At 51.9% G+C, this 13,789-nt stretch overlaps 1 protein-coding gene across 6 annotated transcripts in view; it reads right to left on the bottom strand.

Moving 5' to 3' along the window:
- The window catches only part of Col18a1 (collagen type XVIII alpha 1 chain), a 99,041-nt gene that overhangs the window by 17,810 nt on the left and 67,442 nt on the right, over positions 1–13,789 (bottom strand). For all 6 annotated transcript variants that reach the window (XM_060369304.1, XM_021630943.2, XM_021630944.2 and 3 more), the window contains 14 exons: positions 13,541–13,597; positions 11,980–12,109; positions 8,087–8,163; positions 7,605–7,790; positions 6,674–6,700; positions 5,795–5,857; positions 5,614–5,691; positions 5,317–5,370; positions 4,999–5,157; positions 4,487–4,549; positions 3,583–3,609; positions 1,885–2,025; positions 1,319–1,381; positions 459–485 (listed from right to left, as the gene is read on the bottom strand). In XM_060369304.1, the coding sequence (XP_060225287.1) occupies positions 459–485; positions 1,319–1,381; positions 1,885–2,025; positions 3,583–3,609; positions 4,487–4,549; positions 4,999–5,157; positions 5,317–5,370; positions 5,614–5,691; positions 5,795–5,857; positions 6,674–6,700; positions 7,605–7,790; positions 8,087–8,163; positions 11,980–12,109; positions 13,541–13,597 (1,152 nt within the window). The remainder of the gene's footprint in view (positions 1–458; positions 486–1,318; positions 1,382–1,884; positions 2,026–3,582; positions 3,610–4,486; positions 4,550–4,998; positions 5,158–5,316; positions 5,371–5,613; positions 5,692–5,794; positions 5,858–6,673; positions 6,701–7,604; positions 7,791–8,086; positions 8,164–11,979; positions 12,110–13,540; positions 13,598–13,789) is intronic.

Here is a 13,789-nt window from a genome sequence, read left to right as displayed (position 1 = left end):
CAGTGTTTTGTAAGTCAAAAAATAAAAATAAAAATTCTTAAAGGAGTAAGTAGGGCAACAGCAGAGGCTAGTTAAAAAGTTGGGAACCCCTGGTGGGGGCTATTCCGGCATTCTCCACCTTTGCCCCTGCTCTGAGGAGCCTGACTCAAACCTGAGGGAAGGTGGGTGCCTTGGAGCCATGTCAGTGGGCTGGATGACAAGGGAAGCTGAGAACATAGGTATGGGGAGAGGTTCTGGGCTCCTCAAAATTCTATCACACTTCAGGTTTATGAAGCCAGGAATCTCAATTCATGGAGCGTAAAAGAGAGGGCATGAACCCGCTGATGCTCAGTGCACGGGAACGAGGCATGGGGCTCCTTTTTTTTTTTAATGTCTGCTGAATCTTGCAGACGTCTATGCTGAACTCAAGAAGTATTCGTTCACTAGGCAGATCAACAAGGAAGGCCTCCTTCACTCACCTTGAGTCCTGGCAATCCGGGGGGTCCCTGTCAGAGTACAGAAAACAAGTGTTAGTGACCCGAATCTTCTGTTTTATGCTAGGTTGATTAGCCCTTTCCAAACCTCATGGCTCGAGTGAAAAATAACAACTGAGGCATGAGGCTGGCATGGCACAAGCTCTCAGCTGGGGCAACTGAACGCTCAATAGTGTATCCAGTTAGAGGATACACAGGAGCTCTTTCTGTTGTCCTTACAACCTTTCTACATTTGCAATTGTTTTAAAAATAAAACCGTATACTGAAAAAAAAAATTACAAAGAATAACACCAACAGCAATTGCTAACCTCTGTCACTGCAGCATCTGTGGTGGCCCCAGAGGCTGGAAGTCAGCCCAGTGTCCTCCAAGGCCAAGACTGGGACATACTGCTGCTCCTCAGGAGAGGGCAGTAGCCTCAGGGACAGGTGATACCCTGGGCAGGGACACAGAGTACGCTCATGGCTGCACACAAGTGCCTTGATATGCCTGCCGTTTGGGGTCTTTGGGACTCAATTCTTCTTTGCTAACCTATTCCGAACTACACACAAGCCAGCAGGTAAATGTGGGGAGAGGGACTCCCCCAAATGCCCCATTAACTCCAGTTTACTCTAGACTGTATCTGTCACTTCTTCAGCCTGCAGCCATGGAAGAAACCAGATGAGAAGGCCTGTCACCAGCTCTCTCCCTTACTGGGGACAGTTTGGGATCGGGTCTTTCTAGGATGGAGGGTGTGGTGGCTCAACCCCCACTCCCCAAGCTGCTGGCGACACCTTGCCCTACATAAGGCTCTGTGCAAAGGTTACCCCTGACCTGGAACCCTCCTGCCCCAGCTCATGGGCAGTACCTGCGGTCCATCGGAGCTTCGGGCTGTTGACCAGAAGGGTATTCCAGAGCCTTCCATGTCATCCTGAAGGGAACATAAAAAGGGTGCTAAGTCTCTGATCCTAAGAAGGAGCCTTCCCCGTGGACAGGAAAGTGGAGGCGGGGGAAGTAAAGTGGATGATTGACAGAGTTTGGGTTCTATGTGGGAATCGAACCCTGGTAGGTAGGCATCGCGCTCAGTCACAGGGCTCTGGTCTGCGTGTGTGCAAGAGAAATTGTACCTGGGTACATAAACAGATTTTCGGCAGCTAAGGATGGAGGAGCTGGGGACAGCAGCCACAGACACTGGGACACCTGAGCCTAAACACTGGTCCTTTGGATACATTGAGGCCAAGTGAACCCTGGACTAAGCCGTCTAGGCACTCAGGGCTCAGAAGTGGGGGCCCGAAGACAGGGACAGGGGAACTCACATGGTTGAGGTGAGGCCCTGCCTAGAGAGCTCTGCTCAGGCTGAGAGATGTCTAGAAGTAAGGCAGCTGTGGGCTATATAGCTCAAGCTTTCTGGGAATCACAGGGACCCAGACTCACAAATCCAGCAGCAAATCCTGGTCCTGGTGGTCCTGGAGGCCCTGGGGGTCCTGGGGGTCCTGGAGGTCCAGCTGGCCCACTGGGTCCAGCCAAGCCAGGCTTTCCAGGTACACCGACAGGCCCAAGGTCCCCTTTGCTCCCCTGCACGGACAGAAGGACAAGGTCACCATTCGTGGCCCTGGGTGTCAGCAAGGCTACAAGCAACCCCAGTGAGCACACACTTCCTCACAGTACTTTTCAAAAACCTGGAGACGCAGAGAGAAATCACATTCCACAAAGGCGTACAGACAGTTCCTGGGCTTAAAACAACAGTGTTGATCGCAAGCCTAACTGCAGCTTTGGCCACGGCTCAAAAGTCACAGAGCAGGCTGTACACCATGGCCTGTTTTCGTGGGTCCCGGTTCCCTGACAGTATGGACAGAGATAGCAAGAAGCAGGTAAAAGCAGATAAGGAAGAAGGGCAGGCCACTGGAAGGTCCAGGGAGAGAAAGCCTCAGCCGGTCTGCGTTGGACCCTGTGGCCACCAAGTGGTTGGGGTAACAGGGATACAGGTATGACTACGACTTTGTGAGTCTGAGGAATGTGGGGAGCAGATGCAGACACGTGTACTGGACTTGTCGAGGAGTCTGAGAGACCAGATCAAGGAAGCAGAGGCAGGAACAAGGAGCAGACTGAGGCAGGGAGACCCTGGTTCAAAAGGCTCCAAGCGGGTCAGCTCCAAAGTTGCACCTGATGGGCCAGCTTGCCCCAGGGACCCTGCTGGTGCCAATCCACCTCTATGAACTACAGACCGAGACTATCACCATTCCCTCCTGGGCTGCCAAGAGGCACACAGGCAGGCAGGATGAGAAAGGCCCTGAGCCCAGCTGAAACACGGACAAGCCTTGCCTGGCACAAACTTTCCTATAAAAGGTCTAGCTGGGTTCAAAGATGGCCTGGGCTACATGAGATGGTACCCCTGCCATCAAGTTCCTTTGTGTATAATGAGGACACGGGCATCCATGTGGATGTGGGCTCCTCATCGGCAGCTGTAGCTACTCAATTCCAAGTGTGTACCTAGGACAGCTGTCAGCCCTTTACCCTCAGTAAAATACTTCTCTTATTTATTCTTGAAGACCCTCTGTGTGTGTGTGTGTGTGTGTGTGTGTGTGTGTGTAGATACAAGTGCACATGAGTGCGGATACTAGTGTCTGTGCAGATATACATGAATGGTATAGAGAAACAAGTGTGTGCACACATTTACATACTCATCAGCCCATCTTTTTTTCATGCCCATATTGTTCTCTCCCCACACTGGACTTTCCCATCAGCCCCCACTCTTCCTCTGAGTGCCAGCCAGGATGTTTATCAGAACACGGGAGGGCCGGCATGGTACTCCCATACAGCAATGGGCGAGGATGCTGGGAGTGCCACTGGGGACTTTGCTGAATTAGGCAGCTCTGATTCTGAGGTACACGACTGAGGTGCCCCAGGAGTTCCCAGAAACCTGCCCACTGGGAGCTTATTTCCAAATCTGACACCTCTGGTTACACACACACACACACACACACACACACACACACACACACACTGGTGGAGCTGGAGTCACAGTCCGCACTGAAGACTACATTTGCTCATTGGGGTGCCTCCTGCATCCTGCTGGGGTACTTTTACTAAGCAGGTAGCCCCAGCTCTAACAGAATGAAAATTGGCTAATACCTTGGGTCCTGGGATGCCCACATCGCCCTATGGGGAAAAAGAACAGGATTACAAAAAATTCAGACATGTGTATCAATCAGAGAAAAGCAAACCAATGGTCCCATTTCTGCTGATTTTAGTGGTTTCTGGGCCTGTTCCCACCCCAACCCCCATCCTGTCTGTTAGGGATAGCACCCCTGGGAAGCTCAGCAGGGAGGGGAGGCCATGAGAGCCCAAGGCCAAAGCATCTCCCCAGGAATGTCTCTCAGAACCTATCAAGTGGAGAGCCCTTTGGGCTTAGCAAAAAACAGACAATTTCTGGGTATGTAGTTCATTTTAAACAGTGGTTCCTAATCTGTGGGCTGTGACCTCTTTGGGGGTCAACTTGACCTTTCATAGGGGTTGCCTAAGACCATCAGAAAACAGATATTTACATCACAATTCATACACTTATGAGGTAGCAACGAAAATAACTTTATGGTTGACGGTCATGACAACATGAGGAACTGTAACAAAGGGTTGCAGCATTTGGAAGTTTGAGAACCACTGATTTAAAAGGACCTTCTGGGGGTGGGGGCGGGTCTTGCTCATCCCATTTCCAGGAAGTGCCTCCCTCCCTCATCAGCGAGAGACCACATGGTTAGCAGAGGCTGAACTTGCCTCTGAAGACTTCTATCAATCTAACTAAACCTTTAAAACCTCAAGTATCGAACCCTTTCAAATCAAATGAAGCACTAACGCCTAAGCTGCTAGTCCTTTTGTAGCAAATATGGAGACCCTGACTTCCAAAGCTGAGGCCGAAGACCATGTCCATGGCCTCACCCCGATAGCAAGCACCCTCCTCAGACCCCCAAGCACACAGTGTCCACCACCCTCTGGCTAAAGGAGCGTGCCAAGTGACATCCACTTATGGGAGCTGACTTACGACACTGCCTTTCTGGCCGGCCACTCCTGGTGGGCCCTCTTTGCCTGGAGGACCTGGAGGTCCCTGAGGGACAGAAGAACAAAGATGGGCTAGATGGGATCTATGGTGAGCAGGCAAGAGCTGGCACCCAGACTTCCTAAGAGCCAGGATAGAAACTGCTCCCCCACAAGGAGCATGCACAGCTCAGAAGGCGCCATCACAGAATGGAGATCATTTGTGTGGGCTCGTTCTTCTGAGCCGCTGGTTATGCCGGAGAGCCTGAGGTGGGAGGCTTATGTATCCATCCAGTCAGAGTCAGGTAGTGGGTCAGCACCCCCAGAATCATAGGGTAACCTACCCCACCACCTTCATCCTAAGAGAGACCCAAAATGGGAACCACGTCCACCTTGAATGGAGAACGGAGTATGGGAGCCCTGAGGTAGATCTGGCAAGAAACCTCACAGGATGCCCCACCCCCACCCCACTTCCCAGTCAAGAGGGTACTCTAGGTCAGGGGAGGCAGCAGAACTTACCGGGGGACCAGGAAATCCTGGGGGCCCTTCCTTTCCTGGTACACCAGGAAGGCCTGCAGGTCCTGGAGCGTAGGAGCTGTTGACCCCAAAGCGCCCTGGCTCACCAGGCAGTCCTGGGACACCAGGGGGTCCTGGGGGGCCAGGGAAGCCTCGTGGGCCCTGGGCATGAGAGATACAGTCCATCATAGAATACATGGCCCTGCTGGGCGATGGTCATATCCCCAGCTGGTCTTGTCCTGCCCCCAAGGGGTTCCCCCTCATGCCTTGGGGTACCATGCTTTACATGTGCCTTGGTGACAGCGGGGTGCAGCCACTTACTCTGAGGCTCTCCAGGTCTCCACTGAAGCCTGATCCCTCCATGTCGATGAAGGTCTGAGGAGAGGCAAGAGAAGCCATCACAGGACATCGACTCGCTGTCCTGAGTACCAGGCAGCGCCAGCCAGCTAGCTGCCCCCTAACCACCCACAGAGGCCTAAGATGGGAGTTGGGACAAGATGTTTTGCCCTACAGCCTGGCCACCATCCCAAACATTCTTTTGGACAAACACTATCAGGAGCTGGTTCCTGGGGTTAAGTACCAGGACATGGCATGGAGGAGGCCATGGGTGGAACTTACCAGCTTGTCCTGTCTGAAGGAGGGTCCTGGAGGCCCTGGAGGTCCTGGAGGTCCTCGAGGCCCCATACCAGGATCTCCCTGGGACATAAGACAGATCTGTCACACTGAGGACACGTGGCCCCCACTTTTAGTCAGGAACTGAGACAGGAAACGGGCCTTACCTTGGTCTGTATACACTCACCTTCTCACCCTTGGGGCCCACGTCACCTGGGGTCCCTGGAAAGCCTTGAGGTCCAGTGTCACCCTGGAAGACACAGGTAGGGGCTAGGCAGAGAGAAGCATCTCTCTCCCTTCACAGAATGAATCTTGAGCCCCAAAGGCCCCTCATTCCAGAGCAGGGAGCAGATAGGAGGCAAGCCCTTTAGGGGTCCAGGGAGGCCCAATAAGCCAGGAGGAGCCATGCCAACAAAAGGACCACAAAGAAAAGGCCAGAGGTTAAGAGGGACACCACTGGCTTTCGAGAATAGTGACTGAGTCACACGGTGCCTGGGAGATGGCATGTGTCCTCTTCCACTATGGGAACCACAGAGATCCACTGTGTGTGTGTGTGTGTGTGTGTGTGTGTGTGTGTGTGTATGTATGTATGTGTGTGTTTGAGAGAGAGAGAGAGAAATGCACATGCATACATGCAAACTCAATGGACACGCTGGGCTCGGGGAAAGCTCCAGTTATGACTGAGCTTGGGCTGCATGCACTCTCAGCGTGGCTCTCTGTCATGCACAAAGAGCTCCCTGTGACCCTGACAACATGAGGGACCCCATCTCCTCAGCACTGTAGCCCCTGTCTTGCATGCTACTTCCCTGCTCTTGGGTGTGCATCCTCCCCTCTGAGGGGCTGCAAACAACGCTTCATGGTTTTGGTAGTCACACGAGCACTGAAATGCACGGGCTTAACTCCCGTTAGCCACCTCAGGCCAGATATAAAACACAACCCAAGTGAAGCAGCTGCCTTCCCACAGCGGCATCTCCGGGAAACCATGGGCCCCGTGTTGGATGCAGGTGGCCTGTGCAGCCTGTGTAAACACGGGACAGTGTCTGGTGCAGAGAAAAAGCAAACTTACCGGTCTCCCGTCTTCACCGGGGTCACCCTGTAACATGTAAGAGAAGCCACTATTAATGGTAGCCTGGACACAGAGACACACCAGCGATCAAAGCCCTTTTGGTGCGGAGCTGAGAAATGGGACAGCCATGGGGATTTAACGTTCAGACTTACTATGCTTGGGAGACCGAAAAAGCAAGGAATGCCTAATATGTAAGCCCCTTGCAGCTCACTTCCCTTTTTCCCCCAGACATTGGCATACACCCTCTCTCTCTTTGAGACAGGGTTCCTCTGTGTAGCTCTAGCTATCCTAGAACTTGCTCTGTAGACCAGGCTGGCCTCAAACTCACAGAGATCTGGCTGTCTCTGCCCCAAGTGCTGGGATTAAAGGCGTGGGCATGGGCCACCCGACTGAAGACTATTTTTAAATTGATCTTGTAAAATGGGCTCTTCTAGTAAGACAATAGGTCATAAGACTAACTGTTGTCTCTGCCTTTGCAATCAAGCTTGCTTACTCTGCTCAGCGATTAGGGCAGCTGCAAGTCATGTATGGTAAAGTCAGACCCTGCCTACACACACACAGAATACATGTCATCTCATGAGTTTTGACATCATAAGCCTGGAACTACATGATGGCTCTTAGTTGCAAGTCCTGGTGTCATGAGTTATCCGGCAGCAGTATTTAATAAAGCTTCTTCTTATTAACATTTATCTATGGTCAATCTCTGTGTGAACCCAGACCCATAACAGACAGTACTTCTGCAACAGAGCTTAGGTCCAGGGCCAACTGGCCTCCATGCTCCAGCCACCTTCCAGCTCCTGTGCACGTCAGAAGGGCCAGTGGGAGTCCTAGGATCCAAAGATGTTGCTTCTCCAATCCCAACCAACTCTCCCAGTAGCCCCGGTCAGAGACCTCGGCTCAGCCCAGATCACAAGGAGAGGGCAGTACTCACCGGTTGGCCATCCCTTCCTGGCGCGCCATCCTTCCCCGGTGGCCCCTGAGGTCCCGGGGGTCCTTGTGCTCCCGGGACAGGTTGTACACTGGGGCTCTGTACCACCGGGCCTGCAGGACCCTGGGGCCCAGCTGGGCCAGGCGGGCCCCGAGCACCTGGCTCTCCCTTTTGTCCTTTCAGACCTCCCTGGGGACAAAGAGGATACAGGCTGCTGCAACCTGCCTACAAATTCCCTTCACAATGTTGCCACAGCCTCTGGGCACGGAACCTCAGAGAGGACTCCAGGGGGGTATGGAGGGAGGGCTCGTGGTAGGGGGATGGGCAGGGTAGGTATGCAGAGGCTTGGTTCGCTTCGCTTTGCAAAGGGCAGTAGGTCGGGCGGGAGGTGGGGAGGGAGTGGGCCTGAGGGCTTTGGTAAAGTGAGAGGCGTGGAAGGCATGCCCGGGATGCCCTGGGTCAAGGTCATGGGGAGGTGGCCTCACCTTTAACAAGCCACCTCCATGGTTCTGGACACTCTCATCCCCTGCACCACTTGAGTCTGTGCCAGGAAGGGTCTCAGCTGGGAAGAGAGAGAAGTGGCACTGTCAGGCTTTCAGCAGCCCCAGGCTCTCAGGTTCACTGCCCGAGCTTTATGTTTCCACCCATCAAGAGCGAGGGAACAAGGCGATGGGAACAGCCACATGTCTTTCCGCCTTCCAAAAGCCCAGAGGACAGGGGGCCACGGGAATGGTGAGGGTGAATGACACAAAAAGGCACACACACACACACACACACACACACACATACACACAACACACAGGCAAACTCCACCCACGCCATTTCCTCTTCGGCAGAACAGTCTGCACATCTACGGCACTTGTCACGACCTCTGCCCTGAACACTGTGGCGTTTCCCAAGGGCTGGGTTGTCCTTCACAGCTCAGCCATATGCAAGGAGCCCAACTTTGATGGAGGAGCGGTGACCCGACAAACGGCCCACGTTCAGTTCTCCCGTGGCTTCTTCTCTGGGAACAGTAACCACGAGGACACCACCCCAGAATCTCCTGTCGTGTTGGTCTCACATCTTTCACACGTGCTCAACCCACGAGTGCTGCCGGAGCCAAAGGTCAGCCCACTGCCTAGAATTGGACTGCCTCTGAGCCAAGAATGGATTTTTATGGATGTGTACAAAACAAAACAAAACAAAAAAACACTTAAAGACTTCAAAGGTCAGAGACAGCAGATGCCACAGAGACCTTGGTGACCCCGAGCTTGAAGTAGAAGTTTGCCAACTCTACCATTTGCCTTCCTCCGTCTTGGGTATCAGCTATGGTTCGGGAGCTTATTTTCACTAGAACCACATGACAGGTGCTTCCTGAGGGTCTGCGGTACCATCCTCTTGTGATTAATAAGACGCTTCTGGGTGACTCCTGGTGGTGGCTCCTAACAACTTCTCACCAGCAGCAGACAGGATAGAATGTACCATGTCTATGTGTCACATCTCCTGGAGACCAGTTGAAGACTCTACTTCTTGAACACTATTTAGAGGGATCTAATGCCCCTTGGCTGGTGCACAGAGGCCCTGTCTTGGGTTAGAATGGATGCTCACACAGCTATTCCTGGCTGAACTCAATACAGTACCTGGCAGGCTTGAGGATCACACGTAAGATTGGCACAGAAAGCATGCTCAGGCCCTTCCTCATTCTTAGTGGCATCCTGGGGTGCCACTCCTAGCCCATGAGGCCGAGATCGTTCTGGGGGGGAGGGGGTGTTGCTGATGGTCTTGGGCTCATCTGCTTAGTGAGGAATAAGCCAGATAGGTCCCAGCTCAGGATAACCCCGCAGACCGCATCCATCACAGCCAAACTGCTCCAACTGCAGGAGCTGATCGCCACGTCTGACCACAAGAGGGCAGCATGGGCTCTCGCTGTGGCAGTAAGGCTTTCCTAGAAACCTGACTGTACTGCCTGGAGCAGTGTTTAAAACTAGGCAAACATTGCTAGGAGAACTCAAACAAGACCTAAACAAAAGGCAATGATGGGTCTCGAGAGTCTACCAGGATGTCAAGACTGCCAAACTCATCCACACCAGAACTCCAACAGGTTTTTTCCTTCTCTCTGTGGATGTGTGACCGGCAACAGCCACAGTCCACAATTCAGGTGAACACTGCAAACCCCACAGGGGTTGGAAGGCAAAGAGCAGAAGGCCTGTCTGAGCTACCCGGTGAAGGCAAGGTCAGGAGAGACAGAGAGATCCATGCCTCAGAGACAAAGGCAAAGATTCCCAGTTCAGACAGACAGGCATGGTACAGATGGATAGGCGTGGAAATCCACAGTGCAGAATAGAGCCCAGAAAGAGACTCAGTATAGAAAGCTCACTTTCCACATCTCAACTCGGCAGGGAGAAAGGGTCTTTTTAACCGTGACAGAACAAGGGGTGGGGGGAGGGCAGACAGGTTTTTTTAAGAATTAAAATAGGTCTTTGGAGCACCTTGAGCAGAGTCTTAGATGACACCAGGAGTAAGATCTTTGAATTTCAGCAAAAAATAGTTAAGGTCTGCTCTTCTAAAGATGCTATTAAGAAAATGAAGGTGGACATTGTGGCTCACACCTGTAATCCTAGCACTTGAGAGGCTGAGACGGGAGGATCACATGTTCAAGACCAGCTTGACACACACACATACACACACAATCACACATACATACACACATACTCACACACACGAATGCATGGAGCTATCTCTATGTATATAAATAGAGATAGATCTATTTCATTATATATCTATATCTATAGATATCTATATATCTGTATCTATAGATATCTCTATATCTATAGCTACCTAGATATACATATATATATACACACACATAGATACAGGTAGATAAATGGATATAGCTACCTATATATCTATATAGATATATCCATATCTCCAGAGGGTAGGTTAGGAAGGGAAAGTGAGAGAGAGAATATGAAGACAATGACTGTGACTAAATCCAGAACACCTAAAGAACTCTTCAAAACTCAACAATAAGAACTCATGCCGATCACTGAAGTTTGGCGTAAGATCTAGAGCAGACATAAGACTGAGACATAAGCCCACGGAAAGACGCTCGTTATCATGGTAACGTGAATGAGAGCATGAGGCAGGCCAACTCACAACAGTGACGCAGTGACGCCTAAAGACTGCCTTCCCTGAGGTGAGGTACGGAGACTCTCACACGCTGGGTGGGTGGTAAACAGATAAACCACCTGCACAATGGCCCGGCGGGCAGACAGGACAGAAGCCCCGCGATGGCTTTCTCTAAAGCCACCTCTAAGTGAACACAGCGCATATGCCCATCACTAGGTAAACGGGCAAATGCATGTGGTCTGTCCCCACGGTGGGTGATAGGGGACCATCATATAACTGACTGGCTATCATGTGGACGCTTTTTATAAAAGGGACACAGTGCCAAGTAAACTAAGATGATACTTAAACTGTGTATTTCCCACACACACACACACACACGTACAGGGCTTGTGGTCACAGAAGCTGGGGGTGGGGGGCTGCCCAGGGCAGCCGGGCAGAGTAACAGTCAAGTGTTCTCATCTTCCCTGGGATCCCAGAACATGAGAAAGATGGGCGCTGAGGCAGAGCTCACTTCACACAGCGCAGGTGGGACGCAAGCCCCCACTCCCGAGTGGGTACCCTCCAGCCTTGTATGACTTAACAAAGGTAGGCAGCCATGGCTGGTGACCAGCGGAAATCTACACCCTGTGTCTCACAACTGTGAGTACCTGAGTCCTGCAGCCTTCAGTCCTCAGAACCTATGGAAACCACTGTACTTCAATCCAATAGAGCGGTGATGTGGAAGGAGGGATTTATTTTGTTATGGTGCCACATTTGTACCCCAGTAACACAGAGGATATGCCAAGACACACAGTTCACTTTTGACATGAGACAGGCATTCCCGGACCTGTCTCCCACAGATCAGGAGCCCTGTGCATGTCTTCCAGACAGTGGCCTCCACGGGAGACTTGACCAAACCTAAATGCTGATCCATGGCACAGCCTGGGGTAAGGGTGCATTTTCCCCTACACCATACCTCCCTTGAACCAATTCACACTCTTCTAGCAAACTTGATGGCCCTGGACCAGGAGATGGCATCTCTGGAAAGCTTCCTGCACATGACAGACAAAAGCAATACAGAGAGAAAGCCTGATGGGAGGATGAAAGACATGTCACAACTGCCTGGTTCAGAATTCTCCTGGGGCCCAGCCAGGAGCCTGCCTGAACAGGAAGGACGCCTTCTTCTTAGATGGTGGAAGATGGGGACAGTTCTGGCTGTGAAAAAGCCCTCACCCAACACACACACACACACACACACACACACAGAGTACATCTAGAAAAGTTTTACCTCCTATAGAATTGACCATGGTTTCTTCCTCTGTTTCTTCTGTTCTGTAATCTTCTGTGATGCTGCCTCCGGCCAAGGGCGGGGAAGTGACAGGGGGTGGCTGGGGGAGTCTTGGTGGCAGAGGTGTATGCTGCAAGAGGAGAGTAGAAAATCTGGCTCTATTTTCAGCCGTGCAGCTATCCAGCACACGTAGGAGCCGGCAATACTGCCTGGCTTTGGGGCTTATGGCTTATGAAATGAAATGCTTTACACGCTTTTGAGGAAGATAAGAAAAAAAAAAAAAAAACATCACTCTAGTTGGCATGAATTTCTGCAGAGCCATTTGCTCAACGTCTCCATCAGCCTGGGGGTTGGTGTCATATACCTCGATAGTCCTTAATTCCGGCAAGTGGGACCCACATCGGCATGGCCTGTATTTCTATTAGTAGCTGTGTAGCCCAGGCCCTGGGGAGCACGTTGGCTGAGGTGACGCTGTGAGGCCTGAACAAGGGCTCCCCCGGACACTCTTGATGCCACTGTCATAGCACAGACATCGCAGACTAGGGTGGACATGGGACACCAGAGGTCCATGGCTTTAACGCCTACAAAGGGAAGCTTCCACATGGAACTTCAGATTGGCCAGGCCCTTCAGGGAGCCCCTCACAGTTGCCTGTGTAAGGCTTCTAAGTAGGGCCACAGGTTCCTACTTAGAGAGGGCAGGCCATGAGGAAAGATGAGGTATGAGCGCTCAAGCTAGTTATTAGCAATCTCTGGTCTACAGACAAGGCGTGGCACTCACAGGCGTATCTGTACTTCCAACATCTGCCATGCCCAGGGTACCCTGTGTAGAGGCGGCAGTTCGCAAATCCAACCCACACTGTGAGGAGGTCTTGTGGCCATCAAGCAACACAGAAGCTATTGGATCGTGAGTGGAACATCATTAGGCCACCACCTCACTGGACTGTGTCCAGGAACTCTGTTGGGCAGCAGAATGCAGTCCCAGATGGCCATGGGCCCTGTCCCTAAGACCTGCCCACCCTTACCCCAGTGCACAGATCAAGGAGTCCTAAACACCATTTCTAGGAATGGTGGCAGTGGCCCTTGAGCCTCTTAGCATCTTACAATCTTCTTGGCCCTGATCTCCAAGGTCCACCTTAAAGACAGATTCTGCATTCTAGATGCTGGGGTTACAGAGGTGCCTGGGGGGTTCACTCAAACATTCTTTTCATTTCTGGAGTCCCTCTGGGTTCTTGGGACCACAGACTAGAAAAAGCACACAATATGGCTGTCCAGAAACGTCCTTACAATGTCACTCATCTTGTCCTTGTGTTAGACACAAACCAGTTAGGGTCACATATCAGCCAACAGCATCAATAAAATGCTGGGTCACCTCTGAGGAGAAAACTCTCTTTAGAGAAGAGCTTCTTGCTCAGGGCAAGAGGCAGTAGAGCCAGAGGGGAGAACAAGACTAACCTCAGACTAGTCCCTGCTAGGCATGTACCTGCATGACAGAGGGATGTCCCACACACCTGTAACAGATAATACGTGCTCCTCCCCTGCCTGAACCAGGGGATGGCCTCACCTCCTCCCTGTGTGTCTTGCTGCTTTCTTCAAAGCCGCTTCCAAAATCTCCAGATGCCTGCAGGGTGTAAGAGAAGTGAGGAAGAAATCAGGACCACCAGAGACCCAATGACAGGACATCAATTGGACAGCAAGCAAGACACCTGCTGGGTCAAAAACAGTCAGACTCGATGCTGAGGCCAGCCAGAAGGTTGTAGGTCAGGCTTGAATACTCCTGTCACGTGACACGGCTGTTCTTTCTTGGGATGCC

This window comes from Meriones unguiculatus, chromosome 16 (assembly GCF_030254825.1).
Source record: "Meriones unguiculatus strain TT.TT164.6M chromosome 16, Bangor_MerUng_6.1, whole genome shotgun sequence".
Lineage (NCBI taxonomy): Eukaryota > Metazoa > Chordata > Mammalia > Rodentia > Muridae > Meriones > Meriones unguiculatus.
Note: the sequence above shows the minus strand (reverse complement) of the source record. Positions and strands in the feature narration are given on the sequence as shown.